Source organism: Diadema setosum, chromosome 20, assembly GCF_964275005.1.
Source record: "Diadema setosum chromosome 20, eeDiaSeto1, whole genome shotgun sequence".
NCBI classification, from domain to species: domain Eukaryota; kingdom Metazoa; phylum Echinodermata; class Echinoidea; order Diadematoida; family Diadematidae; genus Diadema; species Diadema setosum.
This window is the reverse complement of record NC_092704.1, coordinates 11,794,950-11,819,712: the sequence shown is the minus strand read 5'-3', so window position 1 is coordinate 11,819,712 and position 24,763 is coordinate 11,794,950. Positions and strand designations below refer to the sequence as shown.

The following is a 24,763-nucleotide window of genomic DNA, read 5'->3' as shown; positions in this document are numbered from 1 at the left end:
AAAAGCTACCATGTGATAGTATTTGGAACGTTTACGTCACAATAATTATGCATACGTTCCTTCATATTGCAGAAGTCACTGCCAGGACTACTACACAAGTTCAAACCACTTCTGCTCCGGGAACCGAGCAAACTACAGCAGTAGTAGAGGAAACAACTGCTACACCTAGAGCAACATCTGCAACTCAGACAACCGTCACATATACCACTTCAACAACTGAGCAACCAACAACAACACCAGGTAACGTCCTTGTCCTTGCAACGTGATTTACGTCCCATTGGTATAAAAATTAAAGACAGTGGAACACTCAATATCGTTCAGCAAAAACATATCAAAAGTTGAAACTTACAATTGATCTTTGCTTTCAGAATGCTACGAGCCACAGGAGCCATTGCAGTCTGTGAGTCCCTTGACATACGAAGCCAGTTTTAGTCAGCCTACAACTATCACTGGAATCAAACTACCTGCCATCAGTGCTACAACAACGACTACAGTGGTATTCAGGATCAAGCGCACCGATGGAGATGAATGGATTACTGTTCCTGCCGCAAGCACAGACTTGGGATCAGGATCCGGGGATCTCTTCGGTTCAGGATCGGGAGAGTCAGAGACTCAGGTATTAAAAGCTTCAACATGTTTTGTTACTTCTTGTATGTTTTTAGAGGAGAGAGTATAAGTTGGTGTACCATCCTCAACCCTTCGTGTCCTTTTTCGTGCTAATTTGCACAGAAAACCTAGTGTTATGTAAACACTGTTCAGCGTCGTCCATGCATGACAGAGAAAGGGATAATGATATATAATGCTCAGTATAAGGGTCCTACCTGTCAATTCTCGAGAGTTCATGAACTCTGCTACACATTTTCTTCCATTGGAAAACCTAAATGACCCCTTTCATGCAATTGCATTTTGCAGAGATTTGATTTTCCATGTATGTGTTCGCATTTTACGAACATTGCCCTGTTCCTATACAACATAGAAAAACTGTACAAATGTAATATCATTATTTACCAATGTTTCCTTAATCTTTACTTAGGGTGAAGTGACATTTACTTTGAGTGACACTGCTTCAACGAACCTCTGGCTTCCATCCGAACTGGGGCCTGTACGAGCTATCGAAGCAACATTTGGAGCTCCACTTAATCTGGGAAATGAGATCGATGTCTATGGCTGTCAGGGTAGGTGCAATTATTATTATTATTATTATTATTATTATTACTATCATTAATTCGGATTTCAGTCACAAATATCAATATTACATTTTTCAAAAAAAAAACACAATGGAGAGTTGAAGCCGCACATCACAAACAAACATTCTCATGTTGAATAATTTGGATGAATTCTTTAAGTTAAGAACAGTTCTTGTCACTATTAGAATTCAAGCAGTTCTGTCGAAAATGTTTGTAGTAATCCTGTAATCTTCGAGGTATTAAAAATGGAATATACAATGATATATTTGGATCATTTTATTTTCCCCCTGTACATTAAAAGATCCATTGCACTCACTTTGTTCGTTTTGTGTTGTATAATCAGTTGACGTGCAGCATTTTGAATTATTAGCTATAGCAAGATCGATTTCCTTATGTAGATTTCAACGTATTCATCCCCCCCCCCCCTTTGTTGATCTTTAAAATGTAGGACCAACTCCTGCTCCAACAACGAGAGGTACATCCCCGCCAGGTAATTATCATATTCTTTTGAAAATCTTCTGTTTGTTCGGTTTGTTAAAATACAATGAAACATTTGAAAAGTAATGTAGGCGTACTTTTGATTCTTGAGATCACAATTAGTGGTCAAACTCTTCAGTCTCATTTGCTTTTGTTTCAGTATGTCATCATGTTTTTTCTAACATTATACATTTCCTTGAGAGTTTCTGGTTAAAACTTTGGGGGAGAGGTGATTCCAAAAGTGATATAGATACACACACACACACACACACACACATATATATATATATATATATATATATATATGATATATATATATATATATATATATATATGATATATATATATATATATATATCATATATATATATTGGGCTCCTTTGAATGTTTCTACAGATAAATGGCGCCATACAAATGCTGTTTCATCATCATCATATTATATATTGTACATTATATACATATTACATCCAGTTTGTGCTCTTCCTTTTCGTACAATTTACATTCAATTTTACGTTGGTGCATGCTTTTCCCTATACGTTTTCTCATACAATTGTACCTTACAATCGGTAGTTATACATTGTAATGAAAACGAAATGCAGAAATAAACTGAACAGAACTGGACTGGCATGGAACTAAGCATGGCATTTGTTTGAGAATAATGTCCAACACTGACTACTACTGAGAATTCAGTACTTTGATAAGATTGTCATTGCCATAATACATTGCTATGTATCCCGGAAATCATAAATAGAATTATATTACCCTCTTCGTAAAGAAAATACCTAATGGCCAAAGAGAACTAGTACTAAACGAACAGAAACAACAACTGTTGGTCGCGGGAGTAAGTTTTAACTAGGAGGGTAGTGACATGCTGTTCAGTTTCCGTTATTTTTTTTTTTTAAGAATGGAAACTCTTTAGCCATATTTTCTGTCCATATTTTCCTCGAAACATATCATGCTTTTATTCAAAACCTTTTGCAGAAACCACATCTCCCAGGACTCGACCGCCACAACCAACAACAACACCTGCTCCGGGAACTACAGTGGTAGCAGGGGAGACAAGTGCCACGCCCACAGTAACAACTGCTACTCAGACGACCGTCATATATACCACTCAAGCAACTGAACAACCAACAACAGCACCAGGTAATTTTAATGTCACTGTAATTTGATTCATTTTCCATTAGCATAAACATCAACAGCAGTGGAACACTATGATATGGTAAAAATATCTCAAACGATAACTGAGACTTACGATTTACCTTTGCTTTCAGAATGCTACGAGCCACAGGAGCCATTGCAGTCTGTGAGTCCCTTGACATACGAAGCCAGCTTCAGTCAGCCTACAACTATCACTGGAATCAAACTACCTGCCATCAGCGCTAGTACAACGACTACAGTGGTATTCAGGATCAAGCGCGCCCAAGGAGATGAATGGATCACTGTTCTTGCCGAAAACGCAGACTCGGGATCTGGTGACCTCTCTGGTTCAGGATTGGGAGAGTCAGAGAATCAGGTAAATCATCAACAGACAAGTATTCTCTTACTCTACACAGAACATACATTACTACTACATGTATTAGGACGTTATAAGAGGAAAGGGGGTGTTATTTCACTTGTACTCCCTACTTAATCCTTTGTGTCCTTTGAGTGTTGATTTCCACAGACACGAACCCTAAAGCATTATATAAGATGTCCAACGTGAATGTATGGTAGAGAAAAAGTTAGCAATTATTCCCGATGCTCAGTGTACTAGTCCTACCTGTCAAATTTCTACAGATCATCTAAGATGTCCAACGTGAATGTGTAATAGAGAAAAAGTTAGCAATTATTCCCGATGCTCAGTGTACCAGTCCTACCTGTCAAATTCCTACAGATCATCTACTCTGATTCATCATACTAATACTTTTTATCTTTCTTGGAACATTATTATGTGACCTCTTTATTGCAGTCGTATTTCAAACATATTTGATCTTCCATATTTGCACTTGCATTTTATGAGCATTGTTTGGTCCAGCTATCAAGTAGAAAGGTTGTACTAATGCACTGATTAATTTCTTTGTATTCATTACACAGGGCGAAGTAACATTTTCTTTGAGTGACTCTGCTTCAACGAATATCTGGCTACCTTCAGCACTTGGACCTGTGCGAGCTATCGAAGCAACATTTGGAGCTCCACTTAATCTTGGAAATGAGATCGAGGTCTACGGCTGTCAGGGTAGGTGCACTTTAAGCGACACATTCATAAACAACACTCTTATGTGACGAGTTCCTGTGAGTTCGAACGCCCAATTCTCGTTCACGATTTTAGAAGTCAAGCAGTTCTGTAGAAGGGTCACGCTGTCGAACGTGTCTTTCGTGTTCATGTAAACCTCTATATACCAAGAATAGGACTATACTAAGATTTATTTTTGATCATTGATTACCCCTGAATGCGTTATGAGACAAATGAAATTAACCCCGTGCATTGTGAAATGTATAATCAGTGAACTTGCAGCATTTCCAGTTGTTAGCTATGGCAAAGTCGATTCCCATAGCTAGGTTCCTAGGTTTCTATGCACTTATGTTTTCCCCTCTGTGTGCATTTGAAACGTAGGACCCACTCCGGCCCCAACAACAAGAGGTACCTCTCCCCCAGGTAATACATCGTGTTTTTAGACAGGTCTTCGGTTTGTTCAGTTTGTTCATATGCCATGAAACATTCACAAAGTCATATTTTGTTCAAATGTCAAGACTACAGCAAGGCGCCAAACGTTGCAGTCTCATTAAATTGTTTCGATAGATAATTATGTGTCTTGTAACATATGAAGAGTTTGTTTGCAAAAACCGATAAGTCCATTTTTGAAGATATTGAAGTACGCTCTCTGTCATAAAGTACAAAATGATCCCTTTTAAATGATATATTGGTCACTACATATAAAGGTACATTTTTTAAGTTATGGTCAAAAGAAGCAAAAATTTTCTTATTATTCTCTTTATTTTTCTTGACCTTTAATCGCAAATATCTCCATTTGGCAAATATGGACTTATCGGTTTTTGCAAACAAACTCTTCATATTGAACTTTCATTTAAGAAGCTCCGCATCTTACTTTACATACGAGCTGAAAGTGTATCAGGAACATTGACCTGTAAAGTAATAGTGCTCCATCTAAATGTGCCTGTTTACAATAGGGACATCCCCTACTGCTCCCTTAACAACAACGGCTGCTCCAACCGAAGGAACAACAGCTACAGGTAATAAAGATGACGTTTTCTCGTCAAATTTCTTTTCTTATTTTTCCCACATTTCGTTCGAAGTGAGACGAGACACAAAGATTACTAACAATTTCAAAATTGTTCGTCTTAACCCATGACCCCCTGCACCAAAATAAAAGACTTTTTTTTTATCTTACTGATATACATATATATATCTATATATATGTATATATATATATATATATATATATATATATTCGTTTTACAAAGTACCTATTTTTCCTACAAGATCTAATTGCTAATTGAGCTTCCTAGCATTGACTTTCTGTAACATCGACTTCTTTCATGTTTCACACCTTATACGGAACCAACAGCTACACCCAAAGTAACAACTCAGACGACCGTCACATATACCACTTCAGCAACTGAACAACCAACAACAACACCAGGTAATTTTCATGTCATTTCCACATAATGCATGTTCTATCACATTAACATCAGTAGAACACTAACGTATAGCAAAAATATTTTGCCCAAAACTGAGACCTATAATTCACCTTTGCTTTCAGAATGTTACGAGCCACAGGAGCCATTGCAGTCTGTGAGTCCCTTGACATACGAAGCCAGCTTCAGTCAGCCTACTACTATCACTGGAATCAAACTATCTGCCAACAGCTTTGCTTCAGTGACTACAGTGGTATTCAGGATCAAGCGCACCGATGGAGATGAATGGATTACTGTTCCTGCCGAAAGCACAGACTCGGGATCAGGATCCGGGGATCTCTCCGGTTCAGGATCGGGAGAGTCAGAGAATCAGGTAAATCCTGAAAAGACAAGTACTCCCTTATTCTACACAGAGCACGCTTTACTCCTCCTTATATCAAGGCGTTATGAGAGAACCACCTGTACCTTCTACTTAACCCTTTTTTTGTGTGTGTTCTGACTACTGAATTGAACAGACAACCCTAAAAGGTACACGCTGTCCACCGTCCATGCATGACAAAGAAGGGTTAACAGTATCCCCGATGCTCAGTGTACCACTTCTACTTGTTAATCTTCTTGAGATCATCTATACTGATCAATCATATTGATACTCTGTCTTTTTCTTTGGCAAACATGGTTCCGTTAATACAGTCGCATTTTGTAGATAATTGATTTTCCATGAGTGTATTTGCATTTTGTGAACATGGTGTGGTCCAGCTATGAAACAGAAAAGTTGTAGTCGTGCACTGATTAATTTAATTGTATTCTTTACATAGGGAGAAGTAACGTTTGCTTTGAGTGACTCAGCTTCAACAAATCTCTGGCTACCTTCCACATTGGGGCCTGTACGAGCTATCGAAGCAACATTTGGAGCTCCACTTAATCTGGGAAATCAGATCGAAGTCTACGGCTGTCAAGGTAGGTGCAATTTCAGCGACACTTTCACAAACAACACTCTTATGTAAAATATTTTGGATGAGTTTTTTTCTACTACAAAACAGAAATCTCGTACACGATTAGAATTCATTGAGTTCTGTCTTTCAACGTGCTTTCGTGATCCTGAAATCTTGTAGATACGCAGAAAATGAATGTACTAAGATTTCTTTGTGATCATTATTGGTTGTTTATCCGTATTCTAACATACAGTGTACATTACATTTACTCCGCCAGCTATGTATTGTTTAATCATTAAACTTGCAGCATTTCCCGTTTGTTAGCCGTAAGTAGGTAGCTACGTATTTGATTTCCCCACTGTGTTTTCTTTAAAACGTAGGACCAACTCCGGCTCCAACCACAAGAGGTACTTCCCCGCCAGGTAATGTATCGTGTTTTTACAAAATTCTTTGGTTTGTTTGAAATATGTCTGTTCTGTTTGTTCATATACCATGAAACATTAATAAAAGTTTTCAATTTACAATCTTAAGACGACAGCTAGGCGCAAAACTCCGCAGCCTCATTTCTTTCTATTTCACTATATAACCATGCTTTTTGTAAGATATTGAAATAACATCAAGGACCTACCTCACCTTAATTTATATGTAAGCTGAAATAGTAATAGGAACATTGACCTGTTAAGTAATATCCCCTACTGCTCCATCCACAACAACTCCTCCAACCGAAAGAACAACAGCTGCAGGTAATAAAATTCTTCTCGGTTTTCTTCTACTTGTTCTTATTTTTATCCCAAATTCCATTCGAACGATTCATTAAGATTACCAGCTGTTAAAAAAAAAACCGTACCTCCCCCTCCCCTAAATATTTCGCCATAGTAATCCTTACAAATTTTTCTTAGTACATTGTACACTGATATCTAGTAATTCATTCGATCAAATTCATAACTGTTAGTATGGATTTTTACCATGAAGATTTTCTCTCTCATTGCAGTTATTTGACTTTCGGGCATGGCATTCAAACGAAATGTGGGATAGTCAATATTTGGTGGATATCCAGAATCTTTTTTTTTTTTTTTTTTTTTTTTTTTTTCAAAGACAGAGAGAGTAACTACTTGGCCGGATAGATCTAATTGCCATTTGAGCTTCCTAAACTTGACTTTTTGTCCCATCGATTTCTTTCATCTTTTCCACCTTTTACAGAAAAAACAACTAAGTCGGGTCAGTCGGGTAAGTCTCAACTACGTTGTCTTTTATTTACTGAGGCAGTGGCATGTCCTTTAACCCTATAAAGCCCAAGCTATTTTGACCCTTCCCACGCCCAAGGGGGGTACATTGTGCCCCCCCCCCCCCATATAACTTTGTTATTGTTTGATGTTTCATCGTCATAATATTATTTGGTACATATTATGTAGACCAACTCATACTCTACATGACCGCATACTTGATTTTTTTCAAGGTCACCCATGGAAGGTGCTATTTACCAAAATATAAAGAAATACATAGGAAATAAGCTAAAAACATGGGTTTTTTCTGTATAACTTCTTTATCCTCAGTATATATGTCTTATCATAGACCAATATTTTTCATATTTGCCACAAATGATGTACAAGTCAAAGTTCATTATTTGTTATGGTTGAAATTTCTCAAGGTCACCACATGGGGCGCTATTCATAACAAAATAAAGAAATACATTATGAGACCACTGATGTATTGTTTGGGATAGGTACATGCGTAGTTATCATATTTCATATTCCCATAATATTGGAATTTTAAGTTTGCAGATTGATAATGTGATAAACAAATGATATTAGAGGTAAACCTTGGGTGAAGGAATCAAAATGGCACAAAATAAAAATATTTGGAAAATATTGGTATTTTCAAGTATCTCTATTATATCTATTGTTTTATGCCGTTGTCAGAGAAAAGCAAAGGAAATAATAGGAAAAACATTTCAGGGCCATAATTACTTCACATTGCTTCTTCAGCAAATTTCAGCCAAGAAACACCCATTTCATACATTATAATATTGTTAATTGGAATTGGAACAGAAATATATGCAAAATCTGACTGACATGGTTGTCAGTTTTTGATTGTCATGGCAACCAGCAATATCTATAGCTAAATTATACATCAAAATGTTTGGAATAAGATTCTAGGAAAAGTCACAAAATTTGGTTAAAATTAGATTAAGGACGAAGGAGTGGCGAATGAAAATCTGGTGGGGGCACAATGTGCCCCCACCCCCTTGGGCTTTATAATAGATGGTTACGTTTCCTGAATGAATGATGGAATTCGGAAAGTTGGATATTTCCTCAATGTCATCACTCAGCGTATTCTCCCTAGAATGTCAATCAGCTATACAAGCTTCGCGTTCATTTATTTTACAGAAATCGGAAGCCCGAGGACTCGACCGCCGCGACCAACAAAAACCACAGCTGCTCCGACAACGAAGCAAACTACGGTGGAAGTCTTGGAGACAACTGTAACTCCTGAAGCAACAACAGCCACAGTAAAATATACCACTGAAGCAACAGAACAGCCAACAACACCAGGTAATTCCCAAAGCGATCTGATGTTATTCATGTAGTTCAATGCTGTAAAGGTGCCATTTCTAACGTCTTAACGTCAGAAGAATCGCTTATAAGAAGGTACTAACATAGGGTTATCTCAATTGTAACAAAATCACACACATGTATAGTCCATGCCCACACGGTGTATAAGCGCTTTAGTCCTGAACCTATAGCCAGTCTCAGCAAGGACTGGACCAAAGCACAGAGAGAGAGAGAGGGAGAGAGGTGCCAACTATTACTTTTTAGCAACATTTTGTAGTAACTTTTTTTGCAAGTAAAAATACTATGCAGGTTTCATGCAAAAATACTGTTTTCCCAAAATATTATATATTATATGTCCATTGCAGGAAAGTTAAAAGCAAAACTTTCTTTCCTCCAAAAATATGCCGTCTCAACGGTTGTTTGCAAGGTTGGCATCCCTGCGCTGACGTCATCTCCGTCAGGTACCCGTCGCCAAACTCAAAACTAGTATCATTTTAACGATTCTTCCCAAATTGTTTTCAATTTTTTTGATTGATAGATTGAGATAGAGCTTAGAGTACATGGGGAGGGCGTTTTGGGCTTTGCGGCTGACTTTAACATAACCCCATGTAATCCAGATCTTTCCTACAATATCATTGTAGATGCACTTCTGTAGAGATTCCTACTATCATGTCCTCCACGAACGCACTTGTCTACTGAACTTGCTCTCTTTCAGAGGTGACAACCTCTATGATTCGAGTGACCACAACTGCTGCTCCAACAGAACCGACTGTTGTTCCGGGTAATGAACATGTCTTACCATAGTCCTGCGCATTATTGTGTTTATCGATATACGGCGGCAGAAATATTTGCTTAAAGATATATCGTTACTCTACATGAAAAGGGCCCGCTGGTCGGTGATGGTGCATAATGCTTTTACTTGACTAACGCAGCGAGGAACATAATCATTATTTTGCTAGTAATGACATAATTTCGTGTTATATCATTCACTGATATTCCACAATTTGACTGGCTGCTGACAGGGCTTGAATGGAATGATGTGCATTTTATATGTCGATCATACAATATAACATATTGCCTTGTCTGTCGCTACAATATAGCACGTCAAATTAAATCGGGAGTTGTAATATCCCTTCTATGCAATGTTTTTCATTTTTCACTAAATGCCTGATGAATGAATTACACCTGTAAAAAGGCGAATCTCTTCATCATAATCCAAGCCATGTGAATAATGCATACTGAAGAAGCTGAAGAACCAGCTGAAGAACAGCCATTGGCTGAAGCAGGTTCCATGCTAATATAGAATAAACTGAACTGAACTGAACTGAACTGAATGAAAGGTTCCGTATCGTCCATAACTACGTACATAATCGTATTGTATGTGATTTATTTTTCGTTCGGTAGGGAGTTTATTACTAAAACAACATCTGTAGCAATAATTGATATTTTTAATTTACTTGATCTTGCAGAATGCTACGAGCCACAGGAGCCATTGCAATCAATAAGTCCCTTGACATACGAAGCCAGCTTCAGTCAGCCTACAACTATCACTGGAATTAAACTACCTGCCACTAGCGCTAGTACAACGACTACAGTAGTATTCAGAATCAAGCGCGCCGAAGGAGATGAATGGATTACTCTTAACGCCCAAAGCGCAGACTCAGGATCTGGTGACCTCTCCGGTTCAGGGTCAGGAGAGTCAGAGAATCAGGTAGATCCTCGACACACAAGACGTATCCCCCTTTTCTACATAGAACATGCTTTGCTACTACTTGTATCAAGACGTTATGCAAGGAAAAAAAAAAGAAAGTCCACCTGTATCTAATGCTTAACCCTTTGTGTGTTTTGAATGATGATTTGCACAGCCAACCCTAAAGCATTTCATACGCTATCCAATGTCCATGCACAACAGAGAAAGGGTTAACAAGATCAGATATTCGGTGTACTTGTCCTAATTATAAGTTTTCTAGAGATCATCTACTCTCATTCATCATATTGATACTTTTTTTCTTTCTTTGGAAAACATACATGACCCTTTTCATGGAATTGCATGTGCTAGATAATAGAATTTCCATGTTTGCATTCGCATTTTGTGAATGATACTGTTGCTTCGTCCATCTATCATACATAGATTTTTATTCATCACTTATCATTTGTTTTTCTTTTCATAGGGCGAAGTAACGCTAGCTTTAAGTGACACTGCTTCAACAAACCTCTGGCTTCCATCCGAACTGGGACCTGTCCGAGCTATCGAAGTAACATTTGGAGCTCCACTTAATCTGGGAAATGAAATTGACGTCTATGGCTGTCAGGGTACGTGCAAGTCAAGCGATACATTCACAAACAACACTTTCATGTTAAATTCTGCCGACGAGTTCTTTCAAGTACGAAATGAGAATTCTTGTTCACGATTAGAATTCAAGCAGTTCTGTCTAACGTGTCTGCCGTGATCTTCAAAACTTCTAGATACGCAGAAAAGGAATATACAACGATTTATTTTAGATCATTTGATTTTTCAACCCTGTATACATTATAAGACACAATGCATTCACTCCGTGCACTATGAACTGTATAATCACCGAATTTGCAGCATTTCCAGTTGTTAGCTATGACAAGATCGATTTCCTTAACAAGGTTCCATTGTATTGATCTTTTTCCTCTCTTCATCTTTTAAACGTAGGACCCACTCCGGCTCCAACCACGAGAGTTACCTCCCCGCCAGGTAACATATCATATTTTTGTTTGTTCAGTTTGTTCAAATGCCATGAAACATTCACAAAGTAATACTTTGTTTTTATAATCTTTAGATCACAGCAAGGCGCCAAAAGCTGCAATCTCATTTACCTTATCAATGGAGAATCATGTTTATGGTAACATTATTTGAATTACATTAAGGACCCTCCCTCCTCCCTCGTACCTTACTTTACAATTATACTTTAACCTTATAAAGCTCAAGGGGGTGCACATTGTGCCCTCCTACCAGATTTTCATTTGCCACTCCTTCGCCCTTAATCCTATTTCAACCAAATTTGGTGACTTTTCCTAAAATCTTATTGCAAACATTTTGTTATGATTTAGTTATATTTGATTTTGCTGGTTGCCATGGCAACCATAAACTGACTGACAACCATGTTAGTCAGATTTTGCATCTTTTTTCTGTTCCCCTTTCATTTAACAGCATTACAGTGTATGAAATGGGTGTTTCTTGGCTGAAATTTGTTGAAGGAGCAAAATTTGAAGTAATTATGGTCCCGGAAAGCTTTTCTTATAATTTCCTTTGTTTTTATGTGACAAAGGGATAAAACAATAAATATAATAGAGATAATTGAAAACAATAATATTTTCTAAAGACTGCCCTTCTATTTTGAGTGATTTTGATTCCTTCACCCAAGTTATGCCTCTAATATCATTAGTTTATCACATTATCAATTTGCAATCTCAAAATTCTACTATTATGCAAATATGAAATGTTATAACTATACATGTACCAATCCCAAACATTTCATCTCAAGTCTCATAATGTGTCACTATGTTGATATGAATAGTGTCCCCATGTTGTGACCTTGAGAAATTTCAACCATAACAAACAATAAGATTATACACGTGCTTATCATTTGTGGCAAATATGAAAATGATTGGTCTATATGTAATGGAGATAAAGAAATTATACAGAAAAATCATGTTTTTAGCATATTTCCTATGTATTTCTTTATATTTTGGCAAATAGAGCCCTCCATGGGTGACCTTCAGAAAATTCAAATATACGGTCATGTAGAGTACGAGTTACTCTACCCATGTGCCATATTATGACGATGATACATCAAATAATAAAAAAAGTTATACAGGGTGGGCACAATGTGCCCTCCCCCCCCCCCCCCCCCCTTAGGCCTGGGAGGGGTCAAAATAGCTTGGGCTTAATAGGTTAACAGAAATATCATCAGGAGCATTGACCTGTAAAGTAAAAGTGTTCTATTTATAATGTGCCTGCTTACAATAGGGACATCTCCTACTGCTCCCTTAACAACAACGGCTGCTCCTACTGAAGGAACAACTGCTGCAGGTAATAAAGATGGCATTGTCATTTTTTTGTCCCCCCCCCCCCCACATTTCGTTGGAAAGTTAGGCAAAAAGATAACCCAAATCTTCAAATTTTGGCATAGTTTTCTTAAGAACTTTTCTTATCAATCAGATATCAAATAGCTCATTTGACTAATTTTCTAATCTTCAATTCATATACGGAAGAGTAAAAGGCTCACTTCCGTAGAGATTTTCGTTTTTATTAATTTCTTTCTCTCTCTCTCTTTCTCTCTCTCTCTCTCTCTCTTCTTTCACTTATTTGGCTTTCAGGCAGAGTAGTCAGACGAAATGTGGGATAGTAAACATTTTTTTGCATATCCAGAACCCTCCTCTATAAAATCTCTGCATCAATCGGTATCTTACCGCCCATCATTTATGCTCGAATTGTTCTTCCTGGGTGAACCGAACATTGCAGTGATCTAGTCCCATGCAAGTCTAAATCGTCGATCGTGTCCATAATTCACCCGCCTGTGAAACAGAGGATTTTTTTTTTCGCATGACACTACCTTCCGTGAACACAGCATGATTTCGTCCCTAGCTATGTCTCTGGTAGGCCTACTAAGTGTGGAATTTATTTCAAAATAATATACCTGTACAAAACTGACTTATAGTGAGGATGACAATTTCGTGCATTGTTGTGAACATGTACCTCCAAAATAACAACATGAATAATCTTCTTTATTAAGACACAGAAAGTAGCTACTTGGCCGCCATTTGAGCTTCCTAAACTTGACTTTCTGTCCCATCTATTTCTATCATCTTTCCAACATATACAGAAACAACCACTCTTGGTCAGTTGGATAAGTCTCAACTACGTTGTCATTTATTTCCTGGCGCAGTAGCATGTCCTTTAAGTTTCCTGAATGTATAATGGAATTCGGATACTAGTAGTTGGATATTTCTCATTGTCATCACTCAGCGCATTCTCCCAAGAATGTCAACCAGCTATACATGCTTCACGTTCATTTATTTTGCAGAAACCACAACCCCCAGGACTCAACCGCCGCGACCAACAACAACCACAGCTGCTCCTACAACGAAGCATACTACGGTGGAGATCTTGGAGACAACTGCAACTCCCGAAGCAACAACTGCCACAGTAAAATATACCTCTGAAGCAACAGAACAACCAACAACACCAGGTAATTCTCCAAGCGATATAATGTAATTCGTGTAGTTCAATTCTGTTAAGGGCAATTTCTAACGTCTTGACGTCAGAAGAATCTGTATAAGAAGGTACACACATAGGGTTATCCCAATAGTAACAAGATCACACGCATGTACTCCATGTCCGCACTCTATATACACGTTTTATTCCTGAATCTATAGGCAGTCTCAGCAAGGATTAGACGAAAGCAAGCGCGCGCACACACACACACACACATACACACAGAGGTGCCAACTATTACTTTTAGCAACATTTTGTAGTATTTTTTTTTTTTTATGCAATGCAGGTTTCGTACAAAATGCTGTTTCACCCAAATATTACTATACATCACTCCTGGTGTCATCACATGGTGTCACCGCAAATCTTTCTTCCTAATTACTATACATGTCCATTGCAGGAAGGTTAATAGCCAAAAATTCTTTCCACCAAAAATATGCCGTCTGAAAGATTGTTTGCAAGGTTGGCATCCCTGTGCTGATGTCATCTCCGTCAGGTACCTGTCGCCAAACTCAAATCATTTTTAAAGATTCTTTTAAAGATCATTTTCATTGATTTGATTGGTACATTAAGATAGAGCTAACAATACACGGGGAAAGGGTTTTAGGCAATGCGGCTCACTTAAACATAATCACGATCCCTCCTTCAATATTATTGTAGATGCTGTTGTACACTTGTGTAGAGATTCCTACTATCATGTCCTGCCCAAACACGTTTGTCTACTGTACTTGCTCTCTTTCAGAGGTGACAACCTCTATGATTCGAGTGACCACAACTGCTGCTCCAACAGAACCGACTGTTATTCCAGGTAATGAACATGTCTTACCATAGTCCCGCGCATTATTGTGCTTATCTATATATACGGCGGCAGAAATATTTGCTTAAAGATATGTCATTGGTCTGCATGAATAGGGCCCGATGGTCGATGATGGTTCATAATGCTTTTTACTTGACTAACGCAGGGAGGAACATAATCATTATTTTGCTAGTAGTGACATAATTTCGTGTTATGTCATTCACTGATATTCCACAATTTGACTGGCTGCTGACTGGGCTTGAATGAAATGATATCCATTTTACATGTCGATCATACAATATAACATATTGCTTTGTCTGTTGCTACAATATAGCACGTCAAATTAAATCGGGAGTTGTAATATCCCTTCTATACAATGCTTTTCATTTTTCACTAAATACCTAATGAATTACACCTGTGAAAATGCGAATCTCTTCATCATAATCCACGTCATGTAACTAATACATGCTGAAGTAGCTGAAGAACCAGCTGAAGAACAGCCATTGGCTGAATCAGGTTCTGTGCTAAAATAGAATAAACTGAACTGAAGTGAACTAAAATGAAAGGTTGCGTATCGTCCATATAACTACGTACATAATGATAACATTTTTTTTTCGTTCGGTATGGAGTTTATCACTGAAACAAAATCTCTAGCAATAATTGGTATTTTAAATTTACTTGCAGAATGCTACGAGCCACAGGAGCCATTGCAATCAATAAGTCCCTTGACATACGAAGCCAGCTTCAGTCAGCCTACCACTATCACCGCAATCAAACTACCTGCCACCAGCGCTAGTACAACGACTACAGTAGTATTCAGAATCAAGCGCGCCGAAGGAGATGAATGGATTACTCTTAATGCCCAAAGTGCAGACTCAGGATCTGGTGACCTCTCCGGTTCAGGGTCAGGAGAGTCAGAGAATCAGGTAGATCCTCGACACACAAGTATCTCATTTTTCTACATAGAACATGCTTTGCTACTATTTGTATCAAGACGCTATGCAAGGAAAAAAAGACTGTCCACGTGTTTTGAATGCTGATTTGCACAGCCAACCCTAAAGCGTTTTATACGCTATCCATTGTCCATGCACTACAGAGAAAGGGTTAACAAGATCAGATATTCTGATTTTGATTGTGATTCTGATTTTCGGTGTATTTCTCCTAATTATATCTTTTCTAGAGATTATCTACTCTGGTTCATCATATTGATACTTTGTTTTCCTTTTGGAAACACACATGACCCTTTTCATGGAACTGCATGTGGTAGATAATAGAATTTCCATGTTTGCTTTCGCATTTTGTGAATAATACTGTTGCTTCGTCCACCCATCAAATATGAATTATTACTCATCACTTATTCTATTTTTTTTTTCTTTTCATAGGGCGAAGTAACGTTAACTTTAAGTGACACTGGTTCAACGAACCTCTGGCTTCCATCCGAACTGGGACCTGTCCGAGCTATCGAAGTAACATTTGGAGCTCCACTTAATCTTGGCAATGAAATCGACGTCTATGGCTGTCAGGGTACGTGCAAGTCAAGCGATACATTCACAAATAACACTTTCATGTTAAATTCTGCTGACGAGTTCTTTCAAGTACGAAAAGAGAATTCTTGTTCACGATTAGAATTCAAGCAGTTCTGTCTAACGTGTCTGTCGTGATCCTCAAAACTTCTAGATACGCAGAAAAGGAATATACTAAAATTTATTTTTGATCATTTGATTCTTTATCCATGTATAGATTATAATACACATTGTCACTCCCTACGCTATGAACTGTATAATCAGTGAACTTGCAGCATTTGAAGTTGTTATAGCTATGACAAGATCGATTTCCATAAGGATGTTTCTAAGTCTTTATTTTTCTTCTCTGTTTTTCCTTAAAACGTAGGACCCACTCCCGCTCCAACCACGAGAGGTACCTCCCCGCCAGGTAAAATATCACATTTTTTTTAACAAAAGTCTTCGGTTCGTTCAGTTTGTTCAAATACCATGAAAAATTTGAGAAATTTCAACCATAACAAACAATAAGATTACACGCGTGCTTGTCATTTGTGGCAAATATGAAAATGATTGGTCTATATGTAATGGAGATAAAGAAATTATACAGAAAAATCATGTTTTTAGCATATTTCCTACGTATTTCTTTATATTTTGGCAAATAGAGCTCTCCATGGGTGACCTTCAGAAAATTCAAATATACGGTCATGTAGAGTACGAGTTACTCTACCCATGTGCCATATATGACGATGATACATCAAATAATAAAAAAAGATATACAGGGTGGGCACAATGTGCCCTCCCCCCCCCCCCCCCCCCTTAGGCCTGGGAGGGGTCAAAATAGCTTGGGCTTAATAGGGTTAACAGAAATATCATCAGGAACATTGACCTGTAAAGTAAAAGTGTTCTATTTATAATGTGCCTGCTTACAATAGGGACATCTCCTACTGCTCCCTTAACAACAACGGCTGCTCCTACTGAAGGAACAACTGCTGCAGGTAATAAAGATGGCATTGTCATTTTTTCGCCCCCCCCCCACATTTCGTTCAAAAGTTAGGCAAAAAGATAACCCAAATCTTCAAATTTTGCCATAGTTTTCTTAAGAACTTTTCTTATCAATCAGATATCAAATAGCTCATTTGACTAATTTTCTGATCTTCAACTCATATACGGAAGAGTAAAAGGCTCACTTCCGTAGAGATTTTCGTTTTTATTAATTTCTTTCTCTCTCTCTCTCTCTCTTCTTTCACTTATTTGGCTTTCAGGCAGAGTAGTCAGACGAAATGTGGGATAGTAAACATTTTCTGCATATCCAGAACCCTCCTCTATAAAATCTCTGCATCAATCGGTATCTTACCGCCCATCATTTATGCTCGAATTTTTCTTCCTGGGTGAACCGAACATTGCAGTGATTTAGTCCCATGCAAGTCTAAATCGTCGATCGTGTCCATAATTCACCCGCCTGTGAAACAGAGGATTTTTTTTTCACATGACACTACCTTCCGTGAACACAGCATGATTTCGTCCCTAGCTATGTCTCTGGTAGGCCTACTAAGTGTGGAATTTATTTGAAAATAATATACATGTTCAAAACTGACTTATAGTGAGGATGACAATTTCGTGCATTGTTGTGAACATGTACCGCCAAAATAACAACATGAATAATCTTCTTTATTAAGACACAGAAAGTAGCTACTTGGCCGCCATTTTAGCTTCCTAAACTTGACTTTCTGTCCCATCTATTTCTATCATCTTTCCAACATATACAGAAACAACCACTCTTGGTCAGTCGGATAAGTCTCAACTACGTTGTCATTTATTTCCTGGCGCAGTAGCATGTCCTTTAAGTTTCCTGAATGTATAATGGAATTCGGATACTGTAGTAGTTGGATATTTCTCATTGTCATCACTCAGCGCATTCTCCCAAGAATGTCAACCAGCTATACATGTTTCACGTTCATTTATTTTGCAGAAACCACAACCCCCAGGACTCAACCGCCGCGACCAACAACAACCACAGCTGCTCCTACAACGAAGCATACTACGGTGGAGATCTTGGAGACAACTGCAACTCCCGAAGCAACAACTGCCACAGTAAAATATACCTCTGAAGCAACAGAACAACCAACAACATCAGGTAGTTCTCCAAGCGATATAATGTAATTCGTGTAGTTCAATTCTGTTAAGGGCAATTTCTAACGTCTTGACGTCAGAAGAATCTGTATAAGAAGGTACACACATAGGGTTATCCCAATAGTAACAAGATCACACGCATGTAATCCATGTCCACACTCTATATACGCGTTTTATTCCTGAATCTATAGGCAGTCTCAGCAAGGATTAGACGAAAGCGCGCGCGCACACACACACACACACACACACAGAGGTGCCAACTATTACTTTTAGCAACATTTTGTAGTATTTTTTTAATGCAATGCAGGTTTCGTACAAAATGCTGTTTCACCCAAATATTACTATACATGTCCATTGCAGGAAGGTTAATAGCCAAAAATTCTTTCCACCAAAAATATGCCGTCTGAAAGATTGTTTGCAAGGTTGGCATCCCTGTGCTGATGTCATCTCCGTCAGGTACCTGTCGCCAAACTCAAATCATTTTTAAAGATTCTTTTAAAGATCATTTTCATTGATTTGATTGGTAGATTAAGATAGAGCTAACAATACACGGGGAAAGGGTTTTAGGCAATGCGGCTCACTTAAACATAATCACGATCCCTCCTTCAATATTATTGTAGATGCTGTTGTACACTTGTGTAGAGATCTACTATCATGTCCTGCCCAAACACGTTTGTCTACTGTACTTGCTCTCTTTCAGAGGTGACAACCTCTATGATTCGAGTGACCACAACTGCTGCTCCAACAGAACCGACTGTTATTCCGGGTAATGAACATGTCTTACCATAGTCCCGCGCATTATTGTGTTTATCTATATATACGGCGGCAGAAATATTTGCTTAAAGATATGTCATTGGTCTGCATGAATAGGGCCCGATGGTCGATGATGGTTCATAATGCTTTTTACTTGACTAACGCAGGGAGGAACATAATCATTATTTTGCTAGTAGTGACATAATTTCGTGTTATGTCATTCACTGATATTCCACAATTTGACTGGCTGCTGACTGGGCTTGAATGAAATGATATCCATTTTATATGTCGATCATACAATATAACATATTGCTTTGTCTGTTGCTACAATATAGCACGTCAAATTAAATCGGGAGTTGTAATATCCCTTCTATACAATGCTTTTCATTTTTCACTAAATACCTTATGAATTACACCTGTGAAAAGGCGAATCTCTTCATCATAATCCAAGTCATGTAACTAATACATGCTGAAGTAGCTGAAGAATCAGCTGAAGAACAGCCATTGGCTGAATCAGGTTCTGTGCTAAAATAGAATAAACTGAACTGAAGTGAACTAAATGAAAGGTTGCGTATCGTCCATATAACTACGTACATAATGATAACATTTTTTTTCGTTCGGTGTGGAGTTTATCACTGAAACAAAATCTCTAGCAATAATTGGTATTTTAAATTTACTTGCAGAATGCTACGAGCCACAGGAGCCATTGCAATCAATAAGTCCCTTGACATACGAAGCCAGCTTCAGTCAGCCTACCACTATCACCGCAATCAAACTACCTGCCACCAGCGCTAGTACAACGACTACAGTAGTATTCAGAATCAAGCGCGCCGAAGGAGATGAATGGATTACTCTTAATGCCCAAAGTGCAGACTCAGGATCTGGTGACCTCTCCGGTTCAGGGTCAGGAGAGTCAGAGAATCAGGTAGATCCTCGACACACAAGTATCTCATTTTTCTACATAGAACATGCTTTGCTACTATTTTTGTATCAAGACGCAATGCAAGGAAAAAAAGACAGTCCACGTGTTTTGAATGCTGATTTGCACAGCCAACCCTAAAGCGTTTTATACGCTATCCATTGTCCATGCACTACAGAGAAAGGGTTAACAAGATCAGATATTCTGATTTTGATTGTGATTCTGATTTTCGGTGTATTTCTCCTAATTATATCTTTTCTAGAGATTATCTACTCTGGTTCATCATATTGATACTTTGTTTTCCTTTTGGAAACATACATGACCCTTTTCATGGAACTGCATGTGGTAGATAATAGAATTTCCATGTTTGCTTTCGCATTTTGTGAATAATACTGTTGCTTCGTCCACCCATCAAATATGAATTATTACTCATCACTTATTTTATTTTTTTTTCTTTTCATAGGGCGAAGTAACGTTAACTTTAAGTGACACTGGTTCAACGAACCTCTGGCTTCCATCCGAACTGGGACCTGTCCGAGCTATCGAAGTAACATTTGGAGCTCCACTTAATCTTGGCAATGAAATCGACGTCTATGGCTGTCAGGGTACGTGCAAGTCAAGCGATACATTCACAAATAACACTTTCATGTTAAATTCTGCTGACGAGTTCTTTCAAGTACGAAAAGAGAATTCTTGTTCACGATTAGAATTCAAGCAGTTCTGTCTAACGTGTCTGTCGTGATCCTCAAAACTTCTACATACGCAGAAAAGGAATATACTAAAATTTATTTTTGATCATTTGATTCTTTATCCATGTATAGATTATAATACACATTGTCACTCCCTACGCTATGAACTGTATAATCAGTGAACTTGCAGCATTTGAAGTTGTTATAGCTATGACAAGATCGATTTCCTTAAGGATGTTTCTAAGTATTTATTTTTCCTCTCTGTTTTTCCTTAAAACGTAGGACCCACTCCCGCTCCAACCACGAGAGGTACCTCCCCGCCAGGTAAAATATCACATTTTTTTTTTTTACAAAAGTCTTCGGTTGGTTCAGTTTGTTCAAATACCATGAAACATTCACAAAGTAATACTTTTTTATAGTCTTAAGATCACAGCAAGGCGCCAAACCCTGAAATCTCATTTACCTTATCAATGGAGAATCATGTTTATAGTAACATTATTTGAATTACATTAAAGGACCCTCCCTCCTCCCTCGCACCTTACTTTATATACTAACTGAAATATCATCAGGAACATTGACCTGTTTAGTAATAGTGTTCCATTCAAACGTGCTTGCTTACAATAGGGACATCCCCTACTGCTCCATCCACAACAGCTGCCCCAACTGAAAGAACAACAACTGCAGGTAATGAAGTTCTTTTCGGTTTTCTTTTACTTGTTCTTATTTTTCTCCCAAATTCAATTCGAAAGATTCATTAAGATTACCAGCTGTTAAAAAAGAAACCTGTTTAAAAGTTCTTCGTCTAAACTCCTGCCTCCTGCCTCCCCCTCAACGAAATATTTTGGCATGGTAATCCTTACGAATTTTTCTTTACTTATAACACTGATATCTAATAACTCATTCAACAAATTTCAGATCTGTTAGTGTGGATCTTCACTTGGTCTTTTTACCATGAAGATTTCTCTCTCATTGCAGTTATTTGACTTTCGCGCATGGCATTCAAACTAAATGTGAGATAGTCAATATTTGGTGGATATCCATAAGATTTCTTTTTTTTTAACACATAGAGAGTAGCTACTTGGCCTGATAGATCTAATTACCATTTGAGCTTCCTGAACTTGACTTTGGTCCCATCGATTTCTTTCATCTTTCCCACCTTATACAGAAACAACCACTCTTGGTCAGTCGGGTGAGTCTCAACTAAGTTGTCATTTATTAAGTGACGCAGTGGCATATCCTTTAAGTTTACTGAATAAATAATGGAACTCGGATAGTTGGATATTTCCTCAATGTCATCACTCGGCGTATTCTCCGTAGAATGTCAACCAACTCTACACGTTTCGCGTTGAATTTATTTTGCAGAAACCACAAGCCCCAGGACTCGACCGCCACGACCAACAACAACCACAGCTGCTCCGACAACGAAGCAAACTACGGTGGAGATCTTGGAGACAACTGTAACTCCTAAAGCAACGACTGCCACAGTAAAACAGACCTCTGAAGCAACAGAGCAACCAACAACACCAGGTAATTCCCAACGCAATTAAATGTGATTTGTGTTTAATGGTTTAATTCTGTAGAGGGCAGACCATATCTATAACGTCTTGACGTCATTAAAGAAGGTATCCACACGCGTCGGGTATATCATATTTGGAACAAGAGCATACGCTTACGTGTTCTATTCCCTAACTTTAAAGGAAGTACTCTCAAAAAGGGTTACTAGTAGACGATAAAAACAAACAAACACACACAAAAAAAAACACACACACACAGATGTCACCTCTTTACTTTTTTTGGCTGTACATGTATTTTGCAGTGTTTTGGGGTTTTTTTTTCATTTTGATTTAGAGAAAATATATTGCGAATTTCATGCAAAGTACTGCTTTTCCCAAGCTTATAATACTATGGGGTCGTAAGTCCATTACAGTAGAATTTTTCCACCAAAAATATGCCCTCCGAGCGGCTGTTCCCAAGGTCGGGATCCCTGCAAACAAGTCATCTCAGTTTCCCATCGCAAACTCAAAACTAGCAGCACTTTTTTCCTTAATCAAACACCATGCAACACAAGTAAGACGCCAGTTAAAACGCAATGCCTTTACTACCACATATACTTCGTCAGAAGGGGATTCCTTCCAAATTGTTCTCATTGATTTGACAGATAGATCAAGATAACTTGAGCTTGCAATACGTATGAGGGAGGCGTTTTTGATAAGCGTTGCTCGCTTAAACATAATTCCATGTTTTCCATATCTCTCCGAGATGCACTTGTGTAGAGATTCCAAATAATCATATCCTGCACGAACAGACTTGTCTACTGAACTTGCTCTCTTTCAGAGGTGACAACCTCTATGATTCGAGTGACCACAACTGCTGCTCCAACAGAAGCCACTGTCATTTCAGGTAATGAACATGACTACATCTTACTACTGTACGCTAAATGTGGTTATGCCATAATTATACCATGTGTACGGTGGCAGAAATATTTGATTAGAGGTATTAAATGCTGTTTATACTATTCTGTGATGGTTCAAAATGAAATCACCTGACTAATGCAGCGAGGATCAAAATCATTCTAGTTTGCTAGAAGTGACATCATTGCAGATTAAATTATTCTCTGATATTCATGATTTTGACTGGTCGCTGACGGGGCTTGATTCAAATGATGCAATTTATGGAGGCCGTGCTATACAGTATGTCCCCCCCCCCCCCCAAACAAAACAAAAAACAAAACAAAACAAAACAAAAACAAAAAAACAAAAACAAAACAAAACAAAACAAAAACGAACAAACAAACAAACAACAACAACAACAATCGGCTTTTTACATTAATAACTTCCAATATGATTAAAATGTCTGAATGCTACTTCAGGGTCTAAAAATATAACAGCTTACCTTTATTGTGCAGAAAAAACCATTTGATTTGGTTAAGTGGTCACAGAGAAATGTGCGTCGCTGTAAAGCATGTCGTGGATGTGATTCTTCCAAGTTTAGCACTTGGATGCTCTTGAAACTGCATATTAGTGTGTGAACACAATGGACAGAACTTGGAAGGAATAGATTCCTGACATGCTCTACAAAAATCTCATTTCTCTTTGACCACTGAAGCAAATCGGATGGGGTTTCCGCAAGACGTGGGTAACAAGTTACAGTTCATACCCTGAAATGGTTTTGGATTGATTTACTTTTTCTGAAGTTATCATTGCGGAGGGTCACGTTGTAATTTTTCTATTTTTTTTTTTTTTGGGGGGGGGGCACACAGTACAACACATATTGCCTTGTCTATCGTTGTGATGTATCACTTGACAGTCACTTGGTAGTTGTATTATCCCTTCGAGAAAGTGATTTTCCTTAGCGCTGAATTGTTGTTATATATATCACACCTGTAAACACTAAAAATCTGAGGGGGAGGGGGTGTCTCTTTCTAATGCAGGCCATGCTAATGATGATACATTCCGTTTCGTTTTTTCACACCCTACATGCTTCGTTTGACAGCGAGTTGTTTAATACAGTGTATTGGTACAATGTCCGAACGTTCAATCCTTGTGTACTCAAATTAACTTGTTTGCGCAGAATGCTACGAGCCACAGGAGCCATTGCAGTCAGTGAGTCTCTTGACATACGAAGCCAGCTTCAGTCAGCCTACTACTATCACTGGAATCAAACTACCTGCCATCAGCGCTAGTAGAATTACAACAGTAACATTTAGGATCAAGCGCGCCGAAGGAGATGCATGGACTATCGTTCCTACCGAAAATGCAGACTCGGGATCGGGATCTAGTGATCTCTCAGGATCAGGATCCGGAGATTCAGATAATCAGGTGATTTTTTAACAGACAAACTGTGCTTTCAGTTTCAGAGTACACTGCTTCTCGTGGGTGTTCCCACCAGTTTTTGTGGTGTGTTTATGTTTTGTCTACTTCATACATTTATATAATAATTATGTAT

At 38.2% G+C, this 24,763-nt stretch overlaps 2 protein-coding genes and 1 pseudogene across 2 annotated transcripts in view; all 3 read left to right on the top strand.

The window, feature by feature from the left end:
* LOC140243415 (uncharacterized) overlaps positions 1-24,763 on the top strand; it is a 129,298-nt gene that overhangs the window by 92,973 nt on the left and 11,562 nt on the right. Inside the window, exons 100-125 of the mRNA XM_072323095.1 lie at positions 73-240; positions 369-616; positions 1,034-1,175; positions 1,636-1,677; positions 4,836-4,893; positions 5,211-5,308; positions 5,429-5,676; positions 6,119-6,260; positions 6,616-6,657; positions 6,919-6,978; positions 7,436-7,462; positions 8,623-8,787; positions 9,503-9,568; positions 10,257-10,498; positions 10,959-11,100; positions 11,468-11,509; positions 12,785-12,864; positions 13,931-14,006; positions 15,510-15,751; positions 16,208-16,349; positions 16,716-16,757; positions 17,260-17,322; positions 21,984-22,007; positions 22,181-22,345; positions 23,153-23,218; positions 24,389-24,636. Of these exons, the coding sequence (XP_072179196.1) occupies positions 73-240; positions 369-616; positions 1,034-1,175; positions 1,636-1,677; positions 4,836-4,893; positions 5,211-5,308; positions 5,429-5,676; positions 6,119-6,260; positions 6,616-6,657; positions 6,919-6,978; positions 7,436-7,462; positions 8,623-8,787; positions 9,503-9,568; positions 10,257-10,498; positions 10,959-11,100; positions 11,468-11,509; positions 12,785-12,864; positions 13,931-14,006; positions 15,510-15,751; positions 16,208-16,349; positions 16,716-16,757; positions 17,260-17,322; positions 21,984-22,007; positions 22,181-22,345; positions 23,153-23,218; positions 24,389-24,636 (3,080 nt within the window). The remainder of the gene's footprint in view (positions 1-72; positions 241-368; positions 617-1,033; positions 1,176-1,635; positions 1,678-4,835; positions 4,894-5,210; positions 5,309-5,428; positions 5,677-6,118; positions 6,261-6,615; positions 6,658-6,918; positions 6,979-7,435; positions 7,463-8,622; positions 8,788-9,502; positions 9,569-10,256; positions 10,499-10,958; positions 11,101-11,467; positions 11,510-12,784; positions 12,865-13,930; positions 14,007-15,509; positions 15,752-16,207; positions 16,350-16,715; positions 16,758-17,259; positions 17,323-21,983; positions 22,008-22,180; positions 22,346-23,152; positions 23,219-24,388; positions 24,637-24,763) is intronic.
* Positions 2,620-4,434, top strand: LOC140243952 (uncharacterized). The gene is made up of 4 exons (XM_072323620.1): positions 2,620-2,740; positions 2,939-3,180; positions 3,741-3,882; positions 4,261-4,434. The coding sequence occupies exons 1-4, from the start codon at positions 2,620-2,622 to the stop codon at positions 4,320-4,322; spliced, it is 567 nt and encodes a 188-aa protein (XP_072179721.1). The 3' UTR covers positions 4,323-4,434.
* LOC140243951 (uncharacterized) lies at positions 17,858-21,208 on the top strand (annotated as a pseudogene).